We start from the raw sequence: 13,822 nt of genomic DNA on the forward strand, positions 1-13,822 counted from the left end.
CTTGAATGCTTCCATTTGATTTTGTTGATTTGGGAAGGAGGCTTTCAACACATTTTAGGATCTGTTGATTTGAGAAGGCCTATACCATATGGTCTCGATAAGGTGATAGATTTTCATATCCTGGGAACTGGCAGAAAAGGGTAAGAACTGAATCAGATGTGAGAAGGACAAATTAAGAATTTGGGCCTAACTCAACATGAAACATCTTCTAAGACCTATAATTCCCCAAAAATAAATTTTTAGGAAAGTTTTTTTTGAGGGGTGTGTGTGTGCACGTGTGTGTCCCCACCACATGGGGGTAATTCTTTTAAGTTCTCTTAAAAGTAGAGAGCCTCCTTTTTACAAGAAATGGCACTTAACATTTCTTGGTTAGCCCTTAAGAAAATATCCCAGACTTGGGGTCAAAGGGCGACCTTGCTTCACCTTTGTTGAAGAAAAGATTGTATAGAAAGGTATGGTCAGGCGCTGTGTAATAAAGGATAGCAGGTCACATTTTCATTTGGGGGTTGATGGTTTTTGGAGAAAGACGAGGCAACAATACAATAAAACAAAGCCAGATATACACCAACAAGGTAAAAAGGCCCTGGAGGCAGTTTTGGAAAAAACAAACTTAAGAAAAAAGAAAAGGGTGCCTTACATATTCCTAACGGTGGGATAGAGGGGGCTGAAGTGAAGGATTTTTCTTATTTTACAGAGATTCAGGAGGCCTGACAATTCATCCGGTCGGTGTGTGCGCCGCCGGCTTGGTGGGGACCGTGCTGGGCCGACCACCTCATGGGCTCTTTTCTTTCCTTCACCTCAGGCGGGGGTTGCGGTTCCCCATCTGCGCGCAGCGCCATTAACTGGGCCTGGGCGTGCGCCCATTTCCCGTACCTGCCAGGGCCGCGGACGGCCCGCAGCCCGGCGCGGGGCGGGACCAGGCGGCGCGGTGCGCTCTGGCGCGCAGCGGGTTAAGGCGGCGGGGGCGGCGGCGAGGGGCGGAGGGAGCGCGGCTGCCGCGGCCGGGCTGCCAGCACCCGCGTCCCCGGACCGCGGCCGGTTGAGCGCCGCCGGCGAGGAGAGGGCTGAGCCGGGAGCCGCCGCTCCGAGCTCGCATTCGGATCCGCTAGGGCAGGAAGATGGCGACGGACGGCGCGAGCTGCGAGCCCGACTTCTCCCGCGCCCCCGAGGACGCGGCGGGGGCCACGGCGGAGGCGGCGGTAACCGAGGTCCCGGGATGGGCGCGGGGAGGGTGTAGACCCGGGCCGGCGCCCCAGCCGGACGAGGCTGGCGCCCCGGGGCGCTCTGCCCGCCCTGGCTCCGCGGGGTGCTCCCTCCGCGGGGTGTCCTCATGGCCAGAGGCCAGGTCCTGTGGGGGAGGCGGCCGCCGGGGTGGGGATCGCTTCTGTCCTTTCCGAGCTGCGCGGGCTGCGGCCGCGCGGGAACCAGCCCAGCGCGCCGGGTTTTCAGGGCTCCCTGCGTGCGTCCCGTGCGCCCCGACTCCCAGTCCCTTGGCCGTGGTCCGCTTTGGCTAGGAGCGAGGGCTGGGGTGTGTTTTCAGGCGAACTTGACCCCCCCATTGTTCGCCTCTAGCTCGGCCCGTGGATGTGGGCGCGTGTCTCGGGGGCGCCTGGCATCTCTCAGCGGACCCAGGAAAGCAGCGAGAGGGAGGCGGGTCATCGTCGAGCAGGTGTGGGGATACCCATTGTGCGTGTGTGTGTTCGTGTGCCTGAGGCCCCCTTGGGAGCGGCGCCATGCCCAGCTGTGGGCACTGCTGCAGCTGAGCGCCGGCGCTTTGAGTTCTAGCTGCCCGCGCTGCCCCATCACTGAGGACGGCGGGGGTTGGGGGAAGTGCCCTCGTTCTTCCTGAGGAGGCGCCGAGGCGAGGTGAAGGTTCAGCACCCGGTATCAACACATTGTTCTCCTTCGTTGATGTCTAGAACCGAATGAGCTTCCATCCATCGCTGGTCCCCATTTTCACCCCCCAGAATATCCTCGTGCACAGTCTCAGCGGTGGTTTCCAGCCCCTACCTTGGGGGAGGGCCGGACCACATTTCCAGGGTTAAAACATTCTCGGGGTTTGGGAAGCAGCCTCGCAGGAGCTGCAAGGATCTGCAAAGAAAGGCAGCTGTGGGAGCGCCTCCTCCCACCTTTCGCGCTTTCCCACTCGCCAAATTCCGAGTGTTATGGAGTGAGAGGAGCATGTACGCCGTTCGGTTCTCCCAGTGACCTGAGCAGAATCGGTGCACGGGCAGCAGAGGGCAGGGCCAGGTGTAAATAGCCAGGCTGCTTTAACTTCTTCCGTCTTAGTTTGGAGGAAGGGCTTTTCTGGAGCGGGAGAGGAGAGATGTGGAGGAAGCTACTTGGGCGGGAGAGGAGCTGAGCCTGGGAAGGAAAAGGGAGACAGAGGGAGAGAAGGAAAAACGGAGAAGGGCTGCTGCTTTCCCCTTGTGAAACTGGCAAGCTTTGATTTGAAACTTTCAGGAAAATTGATTTTTCATTCTTTGCCAGGAAAATGTGAACTTTTTTTAAGATTTCAAACGAAACCTGCCTACTTGTGATGCAGTGAATCAGTTCTCTGAAGTACAGTAAGGAAGTGTGCTATTAATACAACAAGCCTCTCTGGGAAGTTGAAATGACTGGGTACCTTCATCCCCAAGAGATAGATGGTAAGGGGAGGGGAGTGAGAGGAAAAAGAGATAGGTGTGTGTGTCAGTGTGTGTGTGTGTGTGTGTGTGTTTTGTTTCCCAGGAAGGTTGAATTTGTTTACCTAGAATAGGCTCCTTTCTACTACCCTCAGTATTTTAATCACTTGACAATTAAACCAAACAAAAACATCTGATGTATGGTCTGTAGATGATATATAGTTTTATTTGGTTAGATTGTAAACAGAACCTTGGACGCCCGGCAGATTTTTGTGTTAGCAAGGCCAGTTGTTCCCTTTCTGCTGTTGAAAATTTCCAAGAGTCTGCTTTTCATACTGCATATTGGTAGGGTTTTGATCATTTCACCCTTATTAATGGGAATAGCCAGGGGAAATCTGTGAAAGTGAAACTCTTGTTATTTTCATAGAATTCTTTAGGATGGGGAGGCGGGGTGGCAGGTGGTGGGGGGGTGGTTGCAGTAGGATTCTTAATCTAATAGGTTCTTGTTTTCAAATAACTTGACTTTTTGCTAAATTTCAATGATGGCGTCTATGCAGAAAACTGGGTATTTTTTCAGTTAATAAGGTGTGGTCCTCCCATAACAGCCACTTGTCCTATGGAATGATTTTTAAATTTAAGAAAAGCAGGTGGAGGAATATTTGTCGTTATAACTGCTCCTTATCTAATGACTAAAAATCAAGCATTTTTATGCATTTTGGGTTAGTGGCAACTGAAGACAATTTTGTTGTTGTTAGTGGATAATTTTTTTTTTTTTTTGCATTTTAGAAACTTATTTCACTTCAAATTGGTTTACATACTATGATTTTTATGTATACATTTGGCAGTAATGAGCCAATGGAGACTCCAAAGCAGTAGACTATTTTTGAAAGTGTGTGTTTTCACTAAGTTTTGACTATTTAGATTGTTGCTTAGAGACAAGTTTAATTTATAGTTTTTAGCTTAATATGATTTTCAGTGGAGGGTTTTAAATTTAGTTTGTGATCTTCGTTCTTAGCTGTTTAAATGCTGAAAGTATCCCAAGTGTAAAGCTGGGTAACAGCTACATTTTTCAATAGGATCGTGTTAATAGTTTTTGCTGTGAACCATGCCGGGAGACCTGGGTTATTTTCAGCACCTTCACCAAATGTGATGACTTTTATAGGCTATATTGCTAGTTCTACTCTGAAAATAACTCCTAATGGATAAGGCAGTATGGAAAACAGAAATATTTCTGCTTTTTATTGTCACCAAAGAATTTAAGAGTGAAAGGAAAAGGGAGAACTTTTTAGAGCTATGTTTGGGAAGCTGACCAACATTCTTGTCATTCTGGGATTTTCTGGAGCAGCTACTATGCACAAAGTAGATATAAATTTTGTTGTCATGGTGATAACGACAAGGAAAAAATTCAACTATGATTTTGTTAAAAATATACAACAGTAATGTTAAACAAATTAACAGCTGGCACCTTGAAATTTTTGTTTCCAGGTGACAGTATTAAATGTAAATGCAATGAAAAGAAATTTAGCCAATTTTGCTTTCTTTAAAAAAAACAACAACAACTAAGTTATAGTTATATGGCAGCTATAGAATATTAAAAGTTTCACAGCATAATTTTAAGTTGAAAGTAATCTAGATTTAACACACATTACCGAACACTAAGATGGAGTCACCATAAGTAACATCTTTGCTGTCCTCAGGTAACACGTTTCAGTGGAAGAAACTGACATATACCAAGGAATTAAATCAAAGATGATGGTGTCATGAGAAGCACAAATAATTTGCATAAGGAGTCTGGGAGGAAGAGACCTGGTGAAGATTACTAGTGTAAAGATCTGGAAATATTCCACAGAAGAATGGCATTTGAAGTGGGTCTTGACATACAAGGAAAACTTGGACAGGGAGACCGCAGGAAGCCGTGTCTAGGTGTGACTGGTTTCTAGGATCCCTGGAGCGGTAACCTGGGACACCTGTGAGGGGCTTTCAGCATAAAAGTTACAATTTGTCTCACATATGTACTTTAGAAAAATAACCTAGAAGTTTAGGAAATGGACTAAAATATTACCCCAATATTAAAATATAACTGCTTTCAACTTGGTGCTTTTCATTCTACTTTTCTTATCTCTTAAATAATAGGCCGTATATTTCTGTTTGCATCTTTTTTGGACTTTATTATTGTTGTTTGTGGTGTTGTATTTTCTCACAGAAGCAATTTTGTTTAGAGAAACACATTTTTCCTCTCTTATTTAATCCATGCCTAGGCTAGATTGCCAGTTGGTTCTGTCCTGTTCTGTTTTAGGTATAACTTTGTAAGGCGAGGAAATGTTTCATAGACTTAGTCCTTCGTCAGCCATTACAAATATCTGTTGTTTATCATATGGAGAGCAAGGCCCTCGCTGGGAGGTAGCAACCTCTTTCATCAAGAATAGCCATGAGGGTTTTGTTTGTAAAAGAAAGGAAAGGTTGCTTTGCACAGTGCCAGGCACATGGGAGGTAGTTCACCAATATTTACTGAATGAAGAAAATGAACACTCACCAAGAAACTGTGTCGTAATACTTAATGTTGATTGGCTAATTGGAAAATTTATTTTTTTGTGTTATCAGATTGTAATAAAACTATTGGCCTGTGATTTGTAATAATTAACATAGATATCACAGATCTTGTTTCAGAAGGATTACTCTGATTCTTTTTGATTTTCATTTGTATGTTGTCACTTTCCAAGCTGCTTTCTCAGTGACATTTCAGATACTTTATAGATTGAAAGAATATTAATATCCAACACTGTTAATCTTCCCTTTAGGTTTTTTTCTCTTCAAAATAATGATTAAGGCTGGGAATGTGGTGGTGGGATGGTAACTGCACCCCTCCCATCCTGAATTCTTCCCATAATAGAGTCAAGGCCAAATCACCCACTGGAATGTGGAGGAGGGGATGATCCAGAGCAGGTTGAGACCAAAATATGGGAAGTTTGGGAACAGGAAAAGACAATAAAAGAAAAGATTTGGCAGGAAGGAGGAGGTCAGGCAAGGCTTTGGAATTGTCTGCAAACGCCCAGAAATGTGGGACTAGAATTCAACTTTCAATGTGCCTAGAAAGGATGGAACACTTTGTCTCCCTTCCGCCTTCACAGACTTTGCCACCTAAGCACATCTGAGTATTGCTTTAGAAGACTTTATTTGAATGTACTTGATTGTGTTCTCTTTTGGAGCTCCTCTGCAAGACTTATATAACATGGAAAAGGAAACTTTTTTCTTTGACAATTAGGTAAAAAAATAGAGAACTGTTACAAGAAATGATGATTATGATGGTGATGTTAATAGCAAAAGAGCTTAAATTTTTAGTTTAATCTGTTATAAATTATACAAAGATAATGAGATCATAGTATTAATGCTATGTACAATATGATGCCATCCATGTAGGCATCCAGATTTTAGAGAAAAAGATGCTGTCTCAGAATAAATCGTTAGTAAATGACCAAATAGGTTGAGGATAAATTTAAAAGGTTATAATAAGTGCAGTATAACCAAGGGGACATTGCTATGAGGAATGGATAGTTGTTCGCAAATGATTTGGTTTTGACCTTTTTACATTTCCTTGAAAGGGTAACAAGATGATTCCAAAGGCCTGATCTCTTCCACAGACAGGCTTTGTAACTGTGAGAATATCCTTTAGCCATCCAGATCTCAGCCTCTTCATTTGAAAATCAGCATGCTAACATTTGCCACCTACAGATAATTGAGATGATATTCTTCAGTTATACACTTCTTATAGGACAGTTATTGGATCTGGATGCCATCTTGCATGTGGAGATGATTCGTGTCCCATGTAGGACTGATGTAAGAGTCCTGAGTTAGGATGGAAGTAGGCATTGGTTTTATCTGAACTGTGGTCTGTTTTTTCCCAAAGAGGAAATGGAGACTGAGAGGACAGCTGAAAGGAGGAAAAGGTGGTTGCTGTGCTTAATTATCAGAGGCTGCCACCCCTGACTGAGACACTTTTCTGCTTTTCACTCCAGTTTTCTCATATCTTAAAATTAGTTGCATCCATTACCAGGGTTCCTTCCTGACATTCTATTTACTTGTCAATTTTACCTCCTTCCAATATACTGAGTTGCTTGTCTTTCATGAAAGATCCCAGGCAGTGTGGTTGATTTGAGATGCATGACCTTGGAGAGCTGACCCCAAGTTTTCAGTATGTTGCTTTAAAGGTACAGTACACACCAAGTTGCCCTGTTTAGATTACTCCAAATGGTTTTTGAAACAGTGAATGGAAATGATTGAATTATCAGTTACTTAGTTGCCCCTAGAGTAGACCATATTGTTGGATCTTAAGTAAGATTGGTATATTATTTACATGCTTTGTGTTTTTATACTGCGTGAAATAGATGTTTTATACCTAAAGGAGGTGGGGGGGGCGGTGCATACATGTTAGGTAAAATCATGTAAACATGCAATACTCTTGCCGTCCCAACACATCTAGTACAAGTGAGAAAATAGGAAGTTAACATAGATAAGTAAGTTTAATATAACGAGAAAATATACAGGGCAGGACATGATTAATTGTCAGATGAAGTATTGGAACAAACTCTAGACTGAACTGAGAGAATAAAAGAATCTGGAGCCTGGAAAAGCATACAGAAATGGGATTTATGCTATGTCCTAAGGATGAGTTAGAGGACAAAGGAAGATTAGGAAGAATGAAATCGGAGTTATACAAACCCTGTCCAGAACACACTTTCTTCTGTGTAGAGAGAAATTAGGAGGACTGATCTCAATATAAGACATAGCTTCAGAGATTTGAAATAGCTTTAGAGCATGAAAATGTACTTTTCTTCATGAAAATGTTTATAATTGTCTAAATTCACATTTTCTTAATGTTGTAAATGTTCTGTGTACCTGAAAATTGGATTTAATTTTTTCATGCTAACGATAGTCTTCAAATTTTGATTTTCTTCTTGAAATCTCAAGATGATTTACATTGCTTTTCCCTTCTTTACAGCCTTCTTCATCTCCAAAGTATAAATCTTGTGAACATGGAAAGTTCTAAATGCATTATTATTTATTAGTATGAAGTATTAAACTGGGAAGAAAATATAGTGCTGTAACTTCTGAGTAAAGAGGCAAAATTAGTTTTCCTCAAATATTTCTCAAACGTTTGAGGGAGTGACCTAAATTTCCTTGGTCCAGCAAATCTGATGGTATATGAAATCAGGACATTTGGCCACTGGAAGAGTTTAAAGATTACTTAATACATTCTCATTTTACCATTAACAAACCGGAGATCCAGAGGGACAAAATAGCATCTTTGCAGTCCATCTGCCTTCTCAGGGACTCACCTCCCTTCCACGTGGTATATTCATTGATAAAGAAAACATAGGCACAGCCCACCAGATCGGGAACTGGAGGAGATGCTCCTGGTGTCTGTGGAAAGAGAGGACGTGTCTGTCTTTGTGTTTGATCACTAGTTTTTCACCATGACTGATAATTTGGGCAAAGAGCTGAGGGACACTTCTGACACTGTGGCACATAATATTTCCCAAAGGCTTTTTGTGCTGACTCCATTAATTTTTAAAGAATGTAGGTAAGGGTCTTCAAGCCCTATTGGGCTCTGACTGTTAAATTGCTTACATAAACCCAGTACTTTTGTATTTTCGGACTGGGAGAGTGGTTGTGGAGGAAACTTGGTATTGACCTATGTTCAGTTCTGGCAATTTAAGGTGACAGTTCAACCAGGTTCTATTTTGTCTTCTCCCTTTCCCTCTCTTTGTGTCTAAGTCTCTGTGAGAAAATGTAGAAGAATGCCCACCCCAGGTAACTCAGAACTGATGAAAACTGCTGTGTTGAATAGTAAGAGTTTGAGATTGTGTCTCTTGTATATGTATATTTATTTATGTCCCAAAGAATACTCTCTCTACTTGGTGACTAGACTGTGGATTAGCTTAAACTGTCCATGCCAGATTTTTAAAATTCAATGTTAAGAAACATTTTTCTTGGAGTACTTTTTCTGGCAAATGTCAAACATGACAGGCAGAAGAGTGGCCTGTGGAGCTGAAACCTACTAGTGTTTTTTTTGTTGTTTGTTTGCTTTTTGTTTTTGAGTGCCTCGCCATTACTAATACATGAGATCTGGAGTATCCTTTGTTAATTAGGACAAGCAAGTGCAGTAATAAAAGTGCAGTAATGATAAAGCTTAATCTGCAAACTCATCTACTGTGATTTGATTTTGAAGGGAGTCATCGTGTTTTCACAGGTACCTTGATACTGATCCTGATTTTTTATGTGAGCATGGCATTTGGATCTATCCTAACTTGTATCTTTCTTTTGCAAATTAGGTTATCAAGTTAGTTTTTCAAAATATAAAATTTACCAAAAATAAGATGGGAGGAAACTTTTGGAAGTGATAGTTTGTTTATGACATAGAATGTGGTTATGGTTTCATGGGAATATACTTATCTCCAAACTCATCAAGTTGTGTACATTAAAGATGTACAGCATTTTGTATGTCATTCATATGCAAATAAAGTGGTTTAAAAATATTATAAGATTTAGAACAATTATTTTGCTCTTAAACCAAGAAACCTTAATAATTACTTTCTCTGTATCCAGGTACTTTTGTACCATATGTGCATCAGATGAGATAAATGCCACTTAGAAACAATATAATATAGTTTTTTTATTGGGATTTTTGCTTTGGGGCATCTTTATTTTTCTCCAGATACTAATTTATTTGTAAAGTACCTGGAGTCTTACAACCTGTAACATGTTTTCATATACTTTCTCTTACTCTGTTTTGACAGAATAGGGGATGAAAGGATCAAGCATTGGAGAATGACAATTTGAAAATATTATTATAATATTTTTATTATTGAAAGCCAGGAAGTAGTAGTATTTTTAGTGAGGAAATAGTGAGAGGGTTGCAGACAGATAGACATACTCTTTAAAATATTTAAATATTTTTATTTAAATTTAAGTATTTAACACATCGCTTAATACATTGTGACGGGAGACTTTTTTTTTTTTAACATTCTATATAACAATCTGAGGTTTAGCAAGAACCCATGAAACAGTATTTTCTATTTTAATGAATTTCCCTTTTTTACTGAGGGTGACGTAGTAGAAAACAGAAGTATTGGTTGCAGGTCACATGCTATGATGTTGATGGTGATGGAAACAGGGCAGGCTCTCCTTCCTCTAATATGAATAAGAATCCTGGCAGTGTCTTTCATAATTTATTAGATTTTAAATGGAGTATTTTGCTTATGAAGCTTCAGAGAAACAAGAACAATAAAATATACAATTAATTAAAATCTTTGGAACAACCAGCAGCAGCATTAATAAAACATTACTATGTAAAGCCCATAAGAATTACAGCTTATTCTCCCATCTCAGTGGGAAAAACTGGGATGAAAGAGTCTGTCTTTCATCATAGTCAATAAAGTGAGTTTATTGGACTTGGGCTGGTAGGTTTTCAAAGAAATAGGCGTATAGCCAATATTCCACTCCACCTTACATAAAACATCTAGGCGCTCTCAGCTTTAATAATAAAAATCACCCACCTTTATTTAGCATTTACTTCATTTATATGTTTTTGTTTAATCCTCACAAAAACTTTGCCAGGTAGATGTTAGGTTTTCTGTTATGTAGACGAGAAAACAGACTCACAAGTTACAGAAATACTTCTCCAAGTATAGCCCTTGGACCAACAGCAGAAGCAGGAGCTTGTTAGAAAGGCAAATTCAAAGCCCCGCCTCCGATATACTGAACCAGAAACTGCAAGGGTGGAGCCCAAGCGGTCTGTATTAACAAGCTCTCCAAGTGATTCTTATCTGTGTATGAATTTGAGAACTATTGGGTTATAAGACCTACGAGACACCACTATGTAATGGGAGCCAAATTTGAGTCCTACTATGTTGGATTTTACTGTTCATAAGGAACACCTCTAAGTTAACCTTCTAACCAGAACTACCCATGCTTTAAAGCTTGCTATAGCTTTTTCTTTTCTCTTTTTTCATCCTTAGCCCCTGCTTTCCAAAATAACCGCTCTAATATATGTTCAAGAAGAAACAATTTTAAGTTGAAAATCCTTTAAACATCTTCATTTGGAAAATGAACTACTTCTGATCTCTTTCTCTTATACTATTATTATAATCTTCCAGAAGTTTCCTTTGAAACTGAGACTTGACCAGTTTCTGGTCACGCATGAAAGCCCCTGAAATCATTTACAGGCTTGTCATGTTTACTTCTGTGCCATCACAGGGATAGCATAGGGTCTGGTACATAAGTGCTAAACTAGTTCTTATTAGCTGATTGAGATAATGGCACTATTTTTCATCTCTAGGATGTTGGCGCTGTGAAGTATGTAGGCACAGTAAAGTATGTAGGCATGTCAAGCACTTGATCACAGTTCTGCCATTTCCTGGTTGCGCGATCTGGGCATATTATCCAACTTCTCTGAATTGTGATTTTCTCAACCAAAACGGAAACAACATCTTAAAGATTAGGTTTGGTTCTTGGAGAATACTTTGGAAGCCGCTGGGTGGTATGTGACTGTGAAGTCCTGTTCTGGAATGTCCTGAAGAAAAGCTTCTGAAGTTGGGTGTTGTGAGACGTTTGGGGATGAACGTGTGTTTCTCTCCCTTTGATGGTGACTGGGTTTGTCAAATGAGTTTCTCCAAAGAAGGGCACAGCAGAGCTTGGGTTCTGGAGGGAGCTCAGGCTGTGAAGACTCACTAACCAGACTGAGCTGTGAACATGCTGATGGATCCTCTCTCAGCTTCGTTTGGAAGATGGCTGTCAAAAGACCTGTTTGTAACACTTGATGGGAGGATAGCCAACAGGTGGAGACAGAAGGATTAGGGATCAGTGGTAGATCAATGATGAAATTGGAAGCAGTCACTAGGGAAGGAACATGAAGAAGACAGTGTGGCTGGAAGAGTGATGGGAAAGGGTTATGACTCCCAGGGCCTGGTCCCAACGACTTATGGTGTAGCTGGGTCCCTGGAAGGCTCATTGGTTCCAGCCTCAGCCTGCCTTTGGAATGGCAAGAAGCTACAGAGGCATTGCATGAGAAAGCGTTTGATGTCTATATAGTAGGGGTTTCAGACTCACCTGACCATAGGCATATATAATGAAATGTAGGTAGTGGACCAAACCTCTTAAAAGTACATATGTCTGCCCCATGCCTGGCTGACCTTGATATTGATGTGTGTGTGTGTGTGTGTGTAGCAAAGAAAAAAGCATTTTCCTTCTAAAGGGGCTGCTGCTGCCTGGCTCATTAGATTATTACCCTGTGGGAATGTGAATCTAGAGTTACCCAATCATCTTAATTTTGGAAAGAAGCCAGAGATCTGGATGTTTTGGTGACATCTTTATTTTTTTTTTTAATGCTGGCTGAATCAAACATTTTGTGGCCCAAGTTAACTCACATCTGTGGGCCAGATTTGGCTGTAGGCAGCCAGCTGGTGGCCTCTGCTGCAGAGTGTTCTATAAACATGACTTGTTATTATTGGGTGTCCTAGAATTTATAATAACCTCCCAGGAGCCTTTACATTGGGGCCCTTCTAGGAATACGTTCTCGTGCTTTCTTGGCTACCCTCACAGCTTCTTGCCCACATAAGACTGGGGCCTGTTGTGACACAAACTTGAGGGACTTTTCAACTTATGTCACAATTTGAAGAGATTCTGAATCTAGATGTGCAGGCAGGTTGGGAAAATAGATCTCCCTAGTGGAGAGATTTATGATTTATGGTGTTATGCTTTTTAGCCCTCCTCAACGGTCAGGGCATAGATTCTCTGCTGCTGCACAGGGCCCATTGATTTTTGGGTTTATTGAGCCATTGGAATAAAAACGATCCATGGCACACCTGCCCCATGTGTGTGTCCGCGTGTGTGTGCGTGGGGGGAGCAAAGTAAAGACCATGTTTCTTCTAGAAGGGCTGCATATTTAGACATGTATACTGTTCCTTGGAAGAGTTTTTTCATTGCTTTGTAAAAATTTGTGTTACAGAGAAAAGAGTTTGATGTGGACACCCTCAGTAAATCGGAGCTTCGGATGCTCCTCAGCGTGATGGAAGGGGAGCTGGAGGCCCGAGACCTTGTCATCGAGGCCCTGCGGGTAAGAGCCTTCTGGGACTGAGTCCTGCTGCTGTGTCTTCTTTTATCAAAGCACCAGTGGTGAAGCTTCTTTTTCTTAATTTTTGAACCATATAGATTTGAAGTGTCATATCAGGTTAAAACATGCCCCTCACCCCAAACATCAACCCATAATCTTCATAAACTCAAACACTGAAGTTATGGCTAACTTAAGATTTAACCTGTATTTGTTCCCAAATCCTTTTTATGTTTCATGTATTTATTTGGTTAAAGACATGAGTTTTCAGAAAATTGGTAATTTGGTATGTCACATGTATTTGAAGTCAGGAAAAATTAAGAGAATCATTTATAAAAGATATTACTAATAATATAGCCTTTTCCTTCCAATATAAATTACAAATGATTTCTTATTTTCAGAAACTCAGAAGAGTTAAAAACTAAATGTTTACATATGTTTTTTCAAATAGTTTTATTAGTTTTCATCCAATCGTGTAGTAATTTTGAAATTTTCACAACTTGTGAAGAATTAACTTTAAATATATTACTTAAATACTTCTATAAAGTTTGTTGTTTTTTAAAAAATAGTGTTGTTAAACTTTCTCAGTGCATAATTTTTAATTGATTAGTCTCACTTTTGCACTTGTTTTGGTTTGTGAGCCAAATTTGAGTTTTTTGTTTTGTTTTTCCTTTCTACTTATGCTTTGTATGTAATCAGGCATTTCCTGGCTCTTGGTCATTGGGCCAAGACAGATATATTTATTATATATGAAATATGGATGTCTTTTTTCACCAGGGAATATTTCCTCAAATTTTGTCTTAGGGAGTTTAACATATAAAAATCTGTGGAACGTCAAAAATTATTGCCTCCAATGGGCACTGATATGGTGGAGGAATAACTGTGGACGGTCAGACATAATGGTGAAGGTGGAGCGCTGAGATCCAGTTGTGTGGGAAGGGGTGATATGGTTCCTGAAATAATGACTGCAGTACATTTTCACAAACTGAAAATTAATACAATGGGGATATTGATTATTCCTCAGTCTGATGATGGAATGATTGCTTCAGAATGATGGTGATGGGAGTATATATGGTGATACCATCTGCAAGCC

The 13,822-nt window shown here is 41.0% G+C and overlaps 1 protein-coding gene across 4 annotated transcripts in view; it reads left to right on the forward strand.

Annotated features, from left to right (window-relative positions):
- Positions 1-988: 988 nt before the first annotated feature.
- The window catches only part of CTTNBP2 (cortactin binding protein 2), a 129,573-nt gene continuing 116,739 nt past the window's right edge, over positions 989-13,822 (forward strand). For 3 of the 4 annotated variants that reach the window (XM_039860625.1, XM_039860627.1, XM_039860628.1), the window contains exons 1-2: positions 989-1,199; positions 12,628-12,735. In XM_039860625.1, coding sequence (XP_039716559.1) covers positions 1,119-1,199; positions 12,628-12,735 — 189 coding nt within the window. In that variant the 5' untranslated portion in view covers positions 989-1,118. The remainder of the gene's footprint in view (positions 1,200-12,627; positions 12,736-13,822) is intronic. The other variant, XM_039860629.1, reaches the window with a different exon arrangement.

The sequence above is a fragment of the Pteropus medius genome, unplaced genomic scaffold (assembly GCF_902729225.1).
Source record: "Pteropus medius unplaced genomic scaffold, Ma_sr-lr_union100, whole genome shotgun sequence".
NCBI classification, from domain to species: Eukaryota; Metazoa; Chordata; class Mammalia; order Chiroptera; family Pteropodidae; genus Pteropus; species Pteropus medius.